The sequence below is a fragment of the Rhineura floridana genome, chromosome 1, assembly GCF_030035675.1.
Source record: "Rhineura floridana isolate rRhiFlo1 chromosome 1, rRhiFlo1.hap2, whole genome shotgun sequence".
In the NCBI taxonomy this organism is placed as follows: Eukaryota; Metazoa; Chordata; class Lepidosauria; order Squamata; family Rhineuridae; genus Rhineura; species Rhineura floridana.
Window position 1 is genome coordinate 239476185 of NC_084480.1, and position 14841 is coordinate 239491025.

Here is a 14841-nt window from a genome sequence, read left to right on the forward strand (position 1 = left end):
TTTGTTTTTAATGCACATTTTTGCCTAATATGTGCATTTTTGTAACCACTTGAGACCTGCAGTGCAATATTCACATAAGCAGGAATTTTGAAGGATGCCTGTGTTTTGGTTCTCATATTGTTTCAGAAAGAGTGGATTTTGTAAACTCAGCATTAAATGTGAACCATAGCTAATTTCTCCCCCATCCCAAATCTGGCCTGATTATTATTTTTTTAGATACTAGCGGAATCCACTGGATTCCTGAATGCCCTAGGGGAGTTCTCAGTAGATAGAGCAGGTAACCTTGTTGAAGCCCTTGTCATGCTGTGGAACAGTGAAGTGCATTGGGCTTTTAACATGGTTGTCCCCGAGCGCCCTCTCTGGCACTGTGGATCCTGGTTTGCATCTTGGTACACCAGTGAACAAAGGGCAATGAAACAGGCTGACAACGGCTAGACAAGTGGCAAAAGATGTGCTGTGAGGTTCATTGGATACGACATCATAACCATGCGTACTGTGTGGAGGTGAGGGTGGTGTAGAAGGCCCACCTCTGCCACTATTGCATTCTCAAGTAGCTGTCCACTAGAGCTTTTCCTTATTGTCAGGGGTCTGTTGACATACACGCCAAGAAACCAAGTTTTGGACCCTTCAAAGGCCCACTGTGGATTGTTTGCAAGGCACTTTGAGGGGGATGTTGCTTGCCTCCATAGCAATCTTGATGCTCCATCCACATCTACCGTAGCCCCCAGTGCAGTATCCAGTGCAACATCTGCTGCAATTTCTTGGGATCGGTTTCAGTTGATGTGGCCTGATGACGTGGACAATGTGCTTGTGATGATGTGGCAAGCAATGTGTCCTCTCGACCCTTGCTCTTCTTGGCTTATTAAAGCTTGCTGAGGGGGTTTGCCTGGATGCAAATACCCCCTTTTTAGGGAAGGTGATTTAGAGGGTTGTGGCACAACAATTGCAAATACTCTTGGATGAAATAGATTATCTTGACCCATTCCAATCTGGGTTCAGGCCTGATTATGGGACTGAATCAGTTTCGGTCACCGTGATGGATGACCTTTATTGGGAGAAGGACCGGGACAGTGCAACCCTGTATTCTAACTTGATCTGTTGGCAGCTTTTGACACCATTAACCATGGTATCCTTCTGGGCTGACTTGGTAAAATGGGAATTAGGAGGCACTGTTTTACAGTGGTTCCAATCCTAACTCCTGGATTGTTTTCAGAGAATAGCATTGGGTGATTGTCTTTTGGCAGCCTGGCAGTTGTGTCGTTGGTTGCCACCATCTTGTCCCTGATGCTGTTTAAAATCTGTATGAAGTCCTTGGGAGCCAACATCAGGAGATTTGGGGTGACGTGTCAGTAGTACACTGATGATACCCAGCTCTATTTCTCTGTAACATTTGAATCAGGATAGGCCATGCAAGCCGTGGACCGCTGCCTGGATTCGGTGGTGGGCTGGATGAAGGCCCATAAAATGAGTCTGAATCCTAGCAAGATGGAGGCACTGTGGGTTGGTGGTTCCAAGTTCAAATAACTGGTCAGTTGCCTGCCTTGGATGGGATCGTACTCCCTTTGAAATAGCAGATGCGTAATATGGGGTGCTCCTCGATTCATCTTTGTTGCTAGAGGCCCAGGTAACCTCAGTGCCTTTTACCAGCTTTGGCTGGTAAGACATCTGTGGCCGTTTCTGGACCGGGGTAGGCTGACCACTGGTGTCCATGCATTAGTAACCTCAGGCTGGATTGCTGTAATGTGGTCTATGTGGCGCTGCCCTTGAGGTTGGTCCAGAAGCTGCAGCTGGTGCAAAAAGTGGTGGCATGACTGTTCACTGGGGCAGGGCATTGCCAACATGTCACCCCACTGCTGAAAGAATTGTACTGGCTGCCCATTAGCTACTGGGCTAAATTCAAGATTCTGGTTTTGGTGTAGAAAGCCCCACATAGCTTAGGACCAGAATTCCTGAAAGATTGTCTTACCCCTTATATACCCAGTTGATCACTATTCTCTGGAGGTGAGGGCCTCCTGCAGATACCAGATGCAGAAGTCCTGCTTGTGTTCAGTTGAGCTTACTCCCAAGTTGGTGTACCTAAGGACTCTCTCTGACCCCTTCTCTGACCCTTCTTCATACGAAAGACCCTTCTTCATAAGCTGAAATCCCCTACCCACTTACTTGGGAGGAAGCCCTATTAAATGCAGAGGCTTACTTCTGAGTAGACACAGAAGTCTAGGCACCAATTAAGAATTTCCTGTATAATTAATTAATTTATACAGGAAATTCTTGATTGGTGCCTAGACTTTAAATCCTGCCCAACAGATGTGCCTAAGCCAATTTGCAAAGTTTTCACATTTTGCACTTGTCATTTTTGTGCTGTGGGAATAAGGGGAGGGATGCTTTAACATCCACCTATACTTACTGTGTAGTAGAATTTGCAGAAAATAATTTACAAGATTAAAGGTCTATGCAGAGCTTTTTGTATGTGACAGTACCAGGGCCGTCGGCAGGCATGCCTAGGCCCTTGGGCTCCAGCCTGCCCTGGGCTCCAGCACACGCTGCCACGGATTGCACTGCCTGCCCGTTCCCTTGCTCGGCCTTTCTTTCCTGTGTTCTGCAGCTGCATGCGCAGCGCTGCCCTTAACCAAGATGGTGGCAGAGGTTTCCCTAAGGGGCTGAAGCCTCCACCACCATTTTGGTTGATGGCATGCATGCGTGCTACACACACGCAGGCTGCAATCAACCAAGATGGCGGCAGAGGCTTCAGCCTCATAAGGAAACCTCAGCTGCCATCTTGGTTAAGGACAGTGCTGCACATGCAGCCACAAAACACAGGAAAAGTAGACGGAGTGAGGTGCAATCCACAGCAGAATGCCGCAGATTGTGGAAAGGGAGCGCTACTCCCCCACCCTAAAGAGGGGCCCTTCAGGGGCCCTAGGCCAGGGCCCAACTGTGCCACCCTTTAGAGCCGGCCCTGGACAGTACTCACAGGTACAGAGTACCGGCACCTTTATTTTTTGCTACCCATGCCAGCCATTTTGTGCTGGTATCTATGGTACTTTTATCAAGATAGGAGTAGATGCACTTCATTTTTTTTTACCAAAAAAGCATTGGGTCTATGTAGATTCCAAGGTATAGAAAATGAAACAGAAGCCAGAAAGAAAAGTGCAGTGGAGGGGAAAACAGCAGCTCTTTAGCCTGTCAGAAGTTTCTGGCATCCAAAACACTCACTTGTCAGTCATTGATCTGGTGTCACTCTTTCACTAAAAAAATTGAAAACAACAAGGCTGTCTTATCTCACAGAAATCACTTAAAACAGGGCTTCCCCAACCTCCCCACCGGCCGCTTAAAAATTGCTGAGGGTCTTGGCAGCTGTAGAAAATGCAGAGCTTGGAAAAGTTACTTTTTTAAACTACAGCTCCCATCAGCCCCAGCCAGCATGGCCACTGGAGTGGGCTGATGGGAGTTGTAGTTCAAAAAAGTAACTTTTCCAAGCTCTGAAAAATGTAATATGCTGTGCTAAATGCTGTATGGTTTGTAACTGTATTTTTACAAACATGTTGTGGACCACCTGAATGAAGCTTACGGGCCACAGTTTGGGAACCCTTGACTTAGAAGGTTAAGGCTTGCTTGCACATTTTGCTTTGCAACTTTTTTAAAGAGTCTGATCAATGTAGCTTTTTTTTTTTTTAACTAAGAGTCTGAGCTCCTTGCTGGCTCCAGGTCTGATACATGTGTAGCTCTGTAGGTAATACATTTTAAAATTAAATAAATTTTAAATAAAATTATGCCAGCTCCAGCTGATTTGTCAGGTGTGGCTGCTCTTGGACAGATAGTTTTGCCACAGTAACTCATTCACTAGAGACCTCCTGATTGAACTACTGTAATGCTCTGTATGTGGGAATGCTTTGAAGCAGCATAGCCTATGAGGAGCATATGACACCTATCCTGAATGAGTTGTATTGGCTATCAGTACTCTACTGGGCCACATTCAAGGCATTGATGACTTATAAACCCCTATACAACTTTGGGCCTAAATAAGAGGCGTGTGTATCAGATTTGCATGAATCCTGGGCCAAAGTGGGGTGCCTCAAACAGATTTTGAGTTTGTCAAAGCAGGATTTGTTCGAGGTGGTACAATTTGAAGCAGGGACTCCTGAAGCAATTCATGGTCCTTTGGTGAACCAGATGTCAAAAACAAGAGCATGATAAAAGCAAAACTAAGTGTCTCTATGTTTACCATATAAGGAAAACACAAGGGAGGGATGATAGGGGAAGAAAGAGCAAATTCCACAGGTCAAGCCTAGCATCAGAGGGAATGATTTTACCTAGAAAGGTAATACCTTTTGGTTCTCTCCACCTCCCCAACAAATTAAATTGAAGATGCTTAACCCCCAAACCCCTGGAGCTGTTTGTCTACAATTTGGCAGTTTCTTACCCATATAAAGCGTATTATTTGACTAGAGATGGCAGAGATTGATTTCAGGGTTTCATATATACAAACATTTGATCAACTGTTGAGCTATAACCCTTCACAAGTTGGAACCTCCAACTCATCTACAGTAAAGTAATCCTTTAAAAGCCTTTCACAAAGTTTGGCTTTAGCTGAAGGCAATGCCATGCCATTTTATACATTAAATGAGATTTTATCACATATGTAATTATTTATTAAGCTGACTCCAGACAGGTAAACAAATGTTTACAATATAATACAGTAAGCATTTCCAGGGTTTAATAAAAATGATTGTCACTCACTGTGCTTCACAAAAGATTTCTTTTTAATGAATAAATAATTTGATGAAATCAAAAATATTTACAATATAAACAAATGGGGGAAAAGCTTTGGATATATTAATCTGATCATCCTGTATTTTTTCTATTTTCATAATGGAAAGTCTCAAGTCTATCAAGTCTTTTCTTTCTGAAACAATACAAGTTGGACAGAAAATACAATTCAGCAAAGTTAATGTGGTTTGTTTGTGTAGCTATTAGTTAGGTTTAAGCTACAGATTTTATTAGGAGCAAATAGGATACAAATATAACTAAAATACATTATCAAAATGCTAGATAGCATTCTCCACAGAACGAAAATGTACACTAGGCTCTGACGACAACAACAGAGAGTCACTGCCAACAAAAAAAGTACAACAGAAAAGTACAAATTTCTTCATTAGAATAGAATTGTGCTCTTTAGTTTACCAGATAACTACACTGGTGTATCAAGTTGATGGGACTTATATGAAAGTGGTTTCCAATCATTGAAGTGCATTTGTGTGTTATTGTGGGATTGTAGGTGTCTCAAGCAGCAGCCATACTGTGGAAAATGGGCAGCGCAAGCATTTTTGGAAAGACGCTCTTGGGCTCTTAAAAAGAGCCAATACAAAGCAATATAAGCATAACACTGAGAAGTCCTCATCTCATACACACAGATATCATGAAGCAACTCGCTTTGATTGTGGTGGTGAAAGGTTTTGATTCCCTCCCAGCATTATTTGCTCCATCAGCCGGAATTCAAGTACTCCAAAGCCACTTCATAGCAGAATTTATATTGATCCTGAAAAACCAAAACAAGAAAATGTCAATTGCACCAAGGACTAAATCAAGGATAGGGCTGGCACCAGGCATGACTGGGCCTTTGAGCACCACTCTGCCCTGGGCCCACAGTGCTATAGCTTAATTCCCCCATACAGATGGCACGGGGTTAGCAAGCCTACCCACGCATCCCACCTTTCTGTCCCTGTAAATGATGTGTGAGCTGTGTGCGCATGCCTACCACCAACCTTCCTCCTTAGGGAAGCCCCCACCATCTTGGTTGATGGCAGGCATGTGCACACAGTGCACATGTCATTCACAGGGATAGGAGAGGTAGGTGGGGCATGCGTATGGGCTTATTGGAGCCTGTGCTGACTGTATTTGTGTGTGTGCACCTGGGAACTTCCTCCCTTTGATTGGTGGCAGGGTTGCTGCCACAGATCGTGGAACAGGAGCACTACCCTTCCACTCTAAGGAGATGCCCTTCAGGGGCCCCCCTGGGCTGCAGGGGCCCTCAGCCAGGCCCCAACCTGGCTGCCCTCTGGTACCAGCCCTGATCAAGGACATCAGCTTTATTTTCTATTAATTACAATTACATAATGAAACAATTTTCTCTTCTGTGCAAATTATTTACTTGTATTACACATAGTTAATCTCATTAGTTTTCAAATCCTATTTGTATTAGCAATAAGCTTCTTCACTCAAGCAAATCAATAATAAGATTATTTACACAAGCAAATCAATAAGCAGAACACCTGAAGATTTAGATTACAGAAAAGTGAGTGGGGCAGAGGGAAGAAAAGAGCCATGTATGCTACTTTGAGGTCCTTGGAAGAAGGGTGAGATAAATATGTACCAAATAATGAAATCACACCGCGCTAGTACTTTGTTTAGCTTCCAAAGGCCCCTTTAACAGTCCATGACAAATAATGGAATTTCTTCATGGATGCAACCTTTCTTACATTACCAATGAACAAAGTAGACCATAACACCCTGATGCCTGGAGTCGTCCTATATAGCTTTTATAAAACAGCAGCTGGCATTTCAACAATTCTATATTTAAGAAGTTCCGTAAAGCACTATACAAGGAAATAATTGCTCTTAGCCCTTTGTTTCTGAACTTTTAAAATCTTTCAGCAAGATAGAAGAGCCATAATTAAATGCAATACTCTGAATGTCAAACTGAAATTCACAGTCTTGATAAATATTAGGAGATTAAGTCATTTATAAAATACATAATTTGAAAATCTGGCATTTCATTTTACATGACTATTATTTCTGCTATGCAAAGGCTGTTCTCCATGTGGATTGCACTGCCATAAAGTAAAATTAATAAAGATGTTCTGTTGAAAGTTTTCACAAAAATTCTAGAATACACTGAACAAGTCTCTGGGTAGAAAGCAATGTAAAATACTTTTACAAGCCAAGTGATTTCATTATCCCCTTTAGAAAACAACTGGCTTGCTTTTATGAACAGCTCTCAGTTTAAGTCTCAAAAATGTCACTGTGCCTTATGATAATAGGAAACATTTTCTACTTAGAAGTACAGTTTTAAAAGCTCATACCAGAAGGTCCACCATGTTAGGCTTGTTATTCCTCAAGGTCTTCACAGCATGGAATACATCAACGGCCCTCTGGTGTCGCAACATTTCACAAACAATACTGATTGCACAAAATGTCCCACTGCGGCCACCTCCATTTCTGTAAGAAAAGCAACAAAATGACTTGATTACTTTTTAGCTTTGTGTTATTTCCCCTTAATAGTACATGAGTGTCTTTTCTGCTGAAAAACAGTGTGATTTATATGTTGATGTACCAATGGCCGTTTATGATGTACCAGTTGTCCCCCTGGATTGTGAAAAGGCAATGTTGAGGGCTCTCTCTCTCTCTCTCTCTCTCTCACTCACTCACACACACATACACACACAGAGACAGACAGAGTATGTGCATATATCCTAAGTTTGTGCATGCACACATTTCCTGGAAGGTAACTAAATTGTTATAAATACACCAACTTCTTTATAACTGAAGAAAAAACATACAATTATTTATAAAAATGTTCAGATAGAATTTTTGATGAATTTTTGATTTTCTTTAACTTTTCCAGTATAAGAAAAAATATATAATGGCCCAAATCAAACTGAAGTCCACCTGTTCTACTTTCTTCTGGTATTTCTTGTTGAAAACCTCTTTATTCAATTTTAATTGATTAGGTTTAAAATTGCTGACTCTGGGGAGCTACTGCATGTCAGAGTAAAAGCAGTGGGCTAGAGGGACAAATATTTTGATCTTGCATAAAGCAACTTCCTACCTTCTTTTGTTTTGTACTAACATGATCAATCAATATCAGATCACTTCTGGATTCTTCTAGCTGAAATATCTTCATTTAGAAGAAGCTTGTAATTGCTGAGTGTTCCAAGAAACCCACCACCCACCCACAGATCTGAGAGATTCCCCAGATTCCTTATTATTTTTGTCTTGTGGAAATAAACGGAAAGTTACTACAGAGAAAACAACTGTACTTTTGGCACTGAATTAAATCACCATCCCATCCTAGTTTCAGGGGCCAATTCAGATTAAAGGATCCAAAGTAGGCTGCAGAATTACATGCTCCCTCCTTTCAGCGCCTTACTTCTCTAACACAAATTCCCCCTGACCTTCACTCTACTGGCCTTAACCATAATTAAGGCTTTCATTGGCACAGCCCATACACATGACTAATACTAACCAGGAATCTACACTTGGGGTGGGGTTGGAGTGGAACAAACCCATGGCCGGATCTAATGTTTAAGCCATGTTTAAAGGATTGAGAGTATTGTATCTGTCCTAATAAAATGAGAACACAGAGCAGGGCCAGTTCTAAAGGGCGGCCAGGTTGGGCACTGGCCTGAGGGCCCCGGAGCTACAGGAGCCCCTGAGAGCGTGCTGAGGGGCCCTCTGCTCCCTTTCCACAATCCGCACCCCCCCTCGCCCCCCACTTACCTATCAGCCGGCTTTTTAGCATTGCCCTTAATGAAGATGGCGGCCGCAGCTTCCCTAAGGTACTGAAGCCATCTTAGTTGATGGCAGAGATGTGCGCATGTAGCACGCATGTGTCCCATCAACAAAGATGGCGGCGGAGGCTTCATTCCCCTTAGGGAAACTGCGGCCGCCATCTTCATTAAGGGCAATGGTAAAGACTAGACAGGTAGGGGGGCCGTGGGGGGCACGTACCCACCCACCGGGGGGCAAGGGCAAGCTGATGCCCAAGGGCCCCCGCATGGCTGGAGCTGGCCCTGACACAGAGTAACGTGCTGCACAAATATGAGGCAAATATATTCAGATGCATGATTAAATATAGCATTTAATAATGATTTATCTCTGGTTATCTTTAATCTTCAAAAGAATCTTTCTCCTTCTAGAAACTCTTCATTTCCACAGCTATTCTAATCAGAATCTTTAGACTCCACTTCATTGAAAACAATAAACCTTAATAATTACCAGAGTGTAAACTAGTTAGCTTGCAGCTTTTTAAAGCCAGCACTCACAAATGGTTGATTTTCAAAGGAAGTGGCAATATGGCACATCTGTCACACCCATGCAGCATGAAAAGAATTTTCCGTGCTGCCAAATACTGGATGGTATTGTGCCATTCTTTGAACATTTTAATTAATATAATGTCATTTAAAAGTATTATGCTGGAAGGTTTTTTCCTCTTTCTGTGGTTCCTAGAAGTGATGTATGTATGTGAGAGTGAGCATAAGATGTGGTACAACGATTTAACATGAGTGAGTGAGAGAGATTATATCAATTTGCATTTAAAAGGGACCTCCCAGATATGGAACTCAAATCATTAATGAGCTAAACCTCACAAGATAAGCAATTATAATTTCCATTCAACAGGTGGCAAAACTAGATGCAATGAGGTAAAAGTGGTAATTTTTAGGTAACTTCTGAGAGAGAGCTATGAGCAAGCTTTCTTTTTTAAAACTTTACAATATAGGGCATAGTCATAGGCAGGGGAGGTAGGGGGGGAATAGATGAAAGTGAACTGGGCTTGGAAAAATAAACCAGGGATGAGGAGAATTACAAAAACTATAGGCAGAGCAGAAGGTTGTGATGGATAGCTTGATGAAAATGTCAACTCAGTGTGGGGCAGCTGAGAAAAGGCGAATTCCATGTTAGGGATCCATTAGGGAAACAACTGAAATACAGCATCGTAATATGGTTATACAATCTGTGGTACAGGCACACTTATGTACAATTCTGGTCACTGCACCTGAAAAGGGTATTGTAGAACTGGAAAAAGTTCAGAAAAGGACAACCAGAATGATCATGGGACTGGAATAACTCCCTTACGAGGAAAGCTTATTATGTTTGAGACTTTTAGGGTTTTTTTTAAAAAAAAAAAGTAAGGGGGGGCACAATAGAAGTGTATGAAATTAAGCATGGTGTGAAGAATGTGGATAGAGAGACATTTGTCTTTCTTTATCATCACATTAGAACCTACGGTCATCCCACGAAGCTGTGTGTTCAGGGCAGACAAAAGGAAGTATTTCTTCACAGAGTGCATAGTTACATTATGGAATTCACTACCACAAGATATAATGATTACCTACTCACGGTGCCTTTAAAAGGGGTTTAGACAGCTATGTACTACCTCCAGTATCAGAGATGGTATGCCTCTGAATGCTAGTTGCTGGGGAGTAGAAGTGGGAAAGTGTTGTTGCACTCATGCCCTGCTTGCAGGCTTCCCAGAGGCGCCTGGTTGGTCAGTGAACACAGGATGCTTAAATAGATAGACCTTTGGTCTGATCCAGCAGGGTGGCTCTTATGTTCATAAAAGATGTTATGCAAATTTTTTTTTTTTAACCCATGTGAGCTAGTGATCACTATTTACTTACAAGCAATGGACGACTGTACGGCCTTCTCCTCCATTGTATTCTTCCTGCCATTTGTCTACTTGACGTATGAGTTTCAGAAAAGAACGTTTAGATACAGGAGTGTCTCTATACATGGGCCATCCCAGGAACTGAAATTGCTGCACCATTCGATAGCCATCCTGGGGCTGTGGGGACCCAACCAGTAGGAGGAGAATAAAAAGGGAGCATTATTTATTCTTCACCCAAGTAATATATACATTACACACTCTCATCAAAGCTCATTATTAAAGCAGATAACTGCTTGCAATTTTTAAAAAGGAATTCACATTTGGGAGTTACGAATCTCAGAGAGATATTAAAATGATGTTCTAAACAGCTGAATATACAAATTTATTAGAATAGAACAATAGTACAGCTGCAAGAGCCAATATTATAGCAATCACTGGCTAGCAAAGTGAAATTTGCAATATAGTTCTAATTATGGCTGCCCTTTTTTATATGCTTGTCATTTTCAAATTTTCAGAATAAACTTTCATTATGTGATGACTGATTGTTAACACACTGAACAGACTCATGCATCCCTTCATTAGTGCCTCTCTCCAAAGTCATGTTTTATTTTATATAACAAACTATGAATGACATTTTTCTAGTACTTCGTAAGAATGAGAAGGAAAGGTTTTCTGACAATCCTAACTATTCAGTAATAGTAATTTACAATTCTAAATACTGGTGAGGTTGCTAAAAGATCCAGATGGCACTTTGAGTTTGAAAAATATCCAAAAGAGGCTTCAAGATATTTGATTTTAAAGCCGAATCTTGCAACCCTGGAGTGTGGAAATGTTCAAAATATCAAATTCTTATGTGCACCCTTAATTCTTATAAGTACATAAATCACCGGATAAAAAGGTTTGGCAATTTTGCTTTTCTGAAAAAACAAAAAACAACCTTTTATCTCAGTGTCCCTTTCTTTACGAAGCAATAAAAAAACTGAAATAAACTGTGGAAACCCCCCACCCGGAACAGACTTCTACAAGGTTTTCCTAAGTACGAGGCAGTAGATGAGTACTGTTACCAAAAAAAAATTGATTTTCCTTAATATAGCATTCTGTGCATATCCTCTTGATTCTTACATGTGGGAGTGTTTTTAAAGTACTGATTTTTATACAGTAAATTAAAAGTATAAACATATAAATGTATAAAAGTTTCAGTTTTATATTAGGAGCAGTGCAAATGAACACAACAAAAGCATGGATTCTGATTATTTTCTTTGTTGTAAACCCACATTGCAAATTAGATAAAACAATGACCAATTCACTTTTTTGAACATTGTTATCTTCAGAGAAACAGAAATAACTGAATAAGGTCCTTACTCTTGCTGCATTATAAATTCGGAATATCCGGCTGATTATGTCTTCTTCTAAATCTGCAGAAACAAACTCCACCTGAATAGGACCATGTCGATGAACTCCATTTTCTGGCCAATATTGTGGACACAACTATAGAACAAATAGATCAATAAATGCATAGACCTGATTTTCTACTGAAAAGACAATTCTATTTTTTTCTGTGTAATTGTAAGCATGGCATACATGTTTTCTTTTCTCAAACTATGTATACCAAGTGGTCTTGGGAAGTGGGGTGGTACAGGGGGAGGGTTATTACCTATTTTGTACCTATTTTTTGTTCCTGACCTGTTATAACTATTGGATATACCTAATTTTTAATCAGTACTATTATTTATCTGTGATACTTGTACTCAAAAATTCATAAATAATTATTTTTAAGAAATTATTATTATTACAATTTTTAATTAAATTTCTGTCCCATCCTTCGTCCCAGGAGGAGGCCAGGGCAAGAAGGGAGAAAACACTAAAAACATGTTAAATATAAAACATCTTTTCATGAAAACATCTTAGAAAGCAATTCCAACACAGACACAGACTGGGATAAGGCCTCAAAAGGCTTGTAGAAAGAGGTCTTCAGTAGGCGCCAAAAAGACAACAGAGATGGTGCCTGTCTAATATTTAAGGGGAGGGAATTCCAAAGGGTAGGTGCCACAATGCTAAAGGTCCACTTCCTATGTTGTGTGGAACTGAATTCCTGATAAGATGGTATCTGCAGGAGGCCCTCACCTGCAGAGTGCAGTGATTGACTGGATATGTAAGGGGCAAGACAATCTTTCAGGTAAATGCACAGATAGATTATCTACAAAATATGTTTCAGCATGTTGCCATACATCTCAGCCCACTGGATTTCACATGTAAACAGGTACTCACTCCAATGTGCACAAAGAGCTCTACATGAAAATGGCTCTCCCATCTACCTAATGTCCACTTCCTAAAAAAAATGCAACCCAAAACCCAGCCGTCCTTCAGAATTTGGACTTCTACCAATTTTGCAGTGCAGTTTTCTGGCTCACAATGTGTACAAAGATGCATATACTTTGTATGTAAGTGTGCACATATGAGTGAGAATGAACAGATTCACCCATTCCTATGTGAAGAGTATGGAGCAACCCATGCTTGTACCGAGCTTCATATGTAAATTGGAGCCATATGGAGTTATGGATTGCAACTTATTTTGCAGTCTTTCAACAAAAAGCCAGCATTTTAAACCTATTCCATTAAAAATATTACAAAATGTTTGCAGAACTACACAGGAACAATTCTCAGTCTCACAGTGTCCAGTCCTTTTCATAGTTATACAAGCATAGATTCCATGGAAGTCAGTAGAACTTGTAAGTACAAATGTGGGTATATAATTGCAATACAAACTTTCTTACATAGGGCTCAAGTTTGTTTCTTTGTATTTTTTACAGTATTTCTAGACACCTTTCAACAAAAATGTTCATAAGGTGATTTGCAAAAAAGCTACAATAAAATGAAATTATAAAATTATAAAATAAATCTAATTACAACAGTATAAATCTATAAATTAAAAATCCATACCAGTAGCAATAAAACTAATTCAGACTAATGCCTGGCAGAACAAAGAAGCCTCCACCTGCTTCTGAGAAGAGACCAGGAAAGTCCATCAAAGAGATGGACTGTGCACAGATGAGAGCATTTTAACACTCTGGGGACAGTGCAGAAATGAGACATTTGGTCTTACCATGAAACGGTCTTCTCTGTGCATGTCAAAAGATGAACTCAGGTGGGTAGCTAGCTCCATCTAGAGGTTGAAGGCAGAACAGCACTGTTGAATTTTGCAGGTACTTCCTGTTCTGCGCAGCTCCTTGCCTCAGTTCCTAATGACAAGCCAACCAACGAGGAAGGAACGATAGGAAACCCACCAAAAAGATGAAAGACAACAGTATTCATACACTGTCTTCAAGAGGCCTATTGGGATAATGATGGCAGCCCAGCCCTCCTAGGGAGTGGCCCTGAGATAATCTTTTGACATGCACAGAGAAGACCATTTTGCTGTAAGACCAAAGGTCTCTTCTCCTGTGCATGGAAAAGATGATCTCAGGTAGGACATACCAAAGCTGACCCATGTAGGGTGGGAACATCGCTGGGCTGAAAATACTAGTGGTCCGAGAGAATGTGCTGTAGCACTCTTCTCCCAAAAGCCGCCTCAGCAGACGCGTAAGTGTCTATCTTGTAATGTTTAATAAATGTATTAGGAATGACCCATGTAGCCGCTCTACAAATCTCTACAAAAGAGGCATTGCGTGAGAATGCTGCTGATCTGGAGTGTGCTACTTTCTTGGCTGAGCGGGCCAGTCACAGAGTAGCATACACCAGGTTAATGCATGCTTTGATCCACCTAGCTACAGTAGAATTGGAAACCTTATTCCCTAGTAATGCTGGGTGAAAGGATACCAACTATCTGTTTTGCGTATTGATTTGGTTTTAGAAATATACACTTTTAGGGCTTTCCTCACATCTAGTGAGTGCCATGCTTTTTCTGTGGGGTATATGGGATTAGGACAGAAGGAAGGAAGCACCAGCTCTTGTTAACAGTGAAAGGTAGGCAATACTGTAGTGCAAAAGGAAGAGACTGTGCGGAGGACTACTCTATCCTTATGGAACACACAGAAATGTTTATCCACAGAGAGGGCATTCAGCTCAGACACTCTATGGGCCGAAGTAATGGCCACTAGGAACAAGACCTTAAAGGATAGCAGACGAAGAGATATTTCATTTAAAGGCTCAAATGGGGACTTCTGTATGGCCGTTAACACTTTGTGCAGGTCCCAAGTCGGGTAGTGATGAACTGTAGGAGGCGCTCATAGAGTTGCCCCTCATAGGAAACACTTGAGGAAAGGATGAGATCCCAGCATGTTATCTGAAGATCTGGAGAGGATTGCTGATAATGCCAAAGTCTGGCATCTCAGGGTGTTTGGCCTGAGACCCAATGATAAGCCATCTTGTAGGAAGGAGAGGATTTCGTTGATACCTGCTTTCCTTGGAATCATCCCTTTTTTCTCCGACCAAGTTGAGAAGGCCTTCTATGTACCCTC

At 41.2% G+C, this 14841-nt stretch overlaps 1 protein-coding gene across 12 annotated transcripts in view; it reads right to left on the reverse strand.

Annotated features, from left to right (window-relative positions):
• Positions 1–4682: 4682 nt before the first annotated feature.
• Positions 4683–14841, reverse strand: part of PTPRM (protein tyrosine phosphatase receptor type M) — an 838757-nt gene continuing 828598 nt past the window's right edge. For 3 of the 12 annotated variants that reach the window (XM_061595700.1, XM_061595730.1, XM_061595705.1), the window contains exons 30-33: positions 11745–11872; positions 10398–10574; positions 7080–7215; positions 4684–5536 (exon numbers count right to left, since the gene is read on the reverse strand). In XM_061595700.1, coding sequence (XP_061451684.1) covers positions 5483–5536; positions 7080–7215; positions 10398–10574; positions 11745–11872 — 495 coding nt within the window. In that variant the 3' untranslated portion in view covers positions 4684–5482. Of the gene's footprint in view, positions 5537–7079; positions 7216–10397; positions 10575–11744; positions 11873–14841 lie in introns of all 12 variants that reach the window. The other 9 variants (XM_061595772.1, XM_061595721.1, XM_061595712.1 and 6 more) reach the window with 5 other exon arrangements.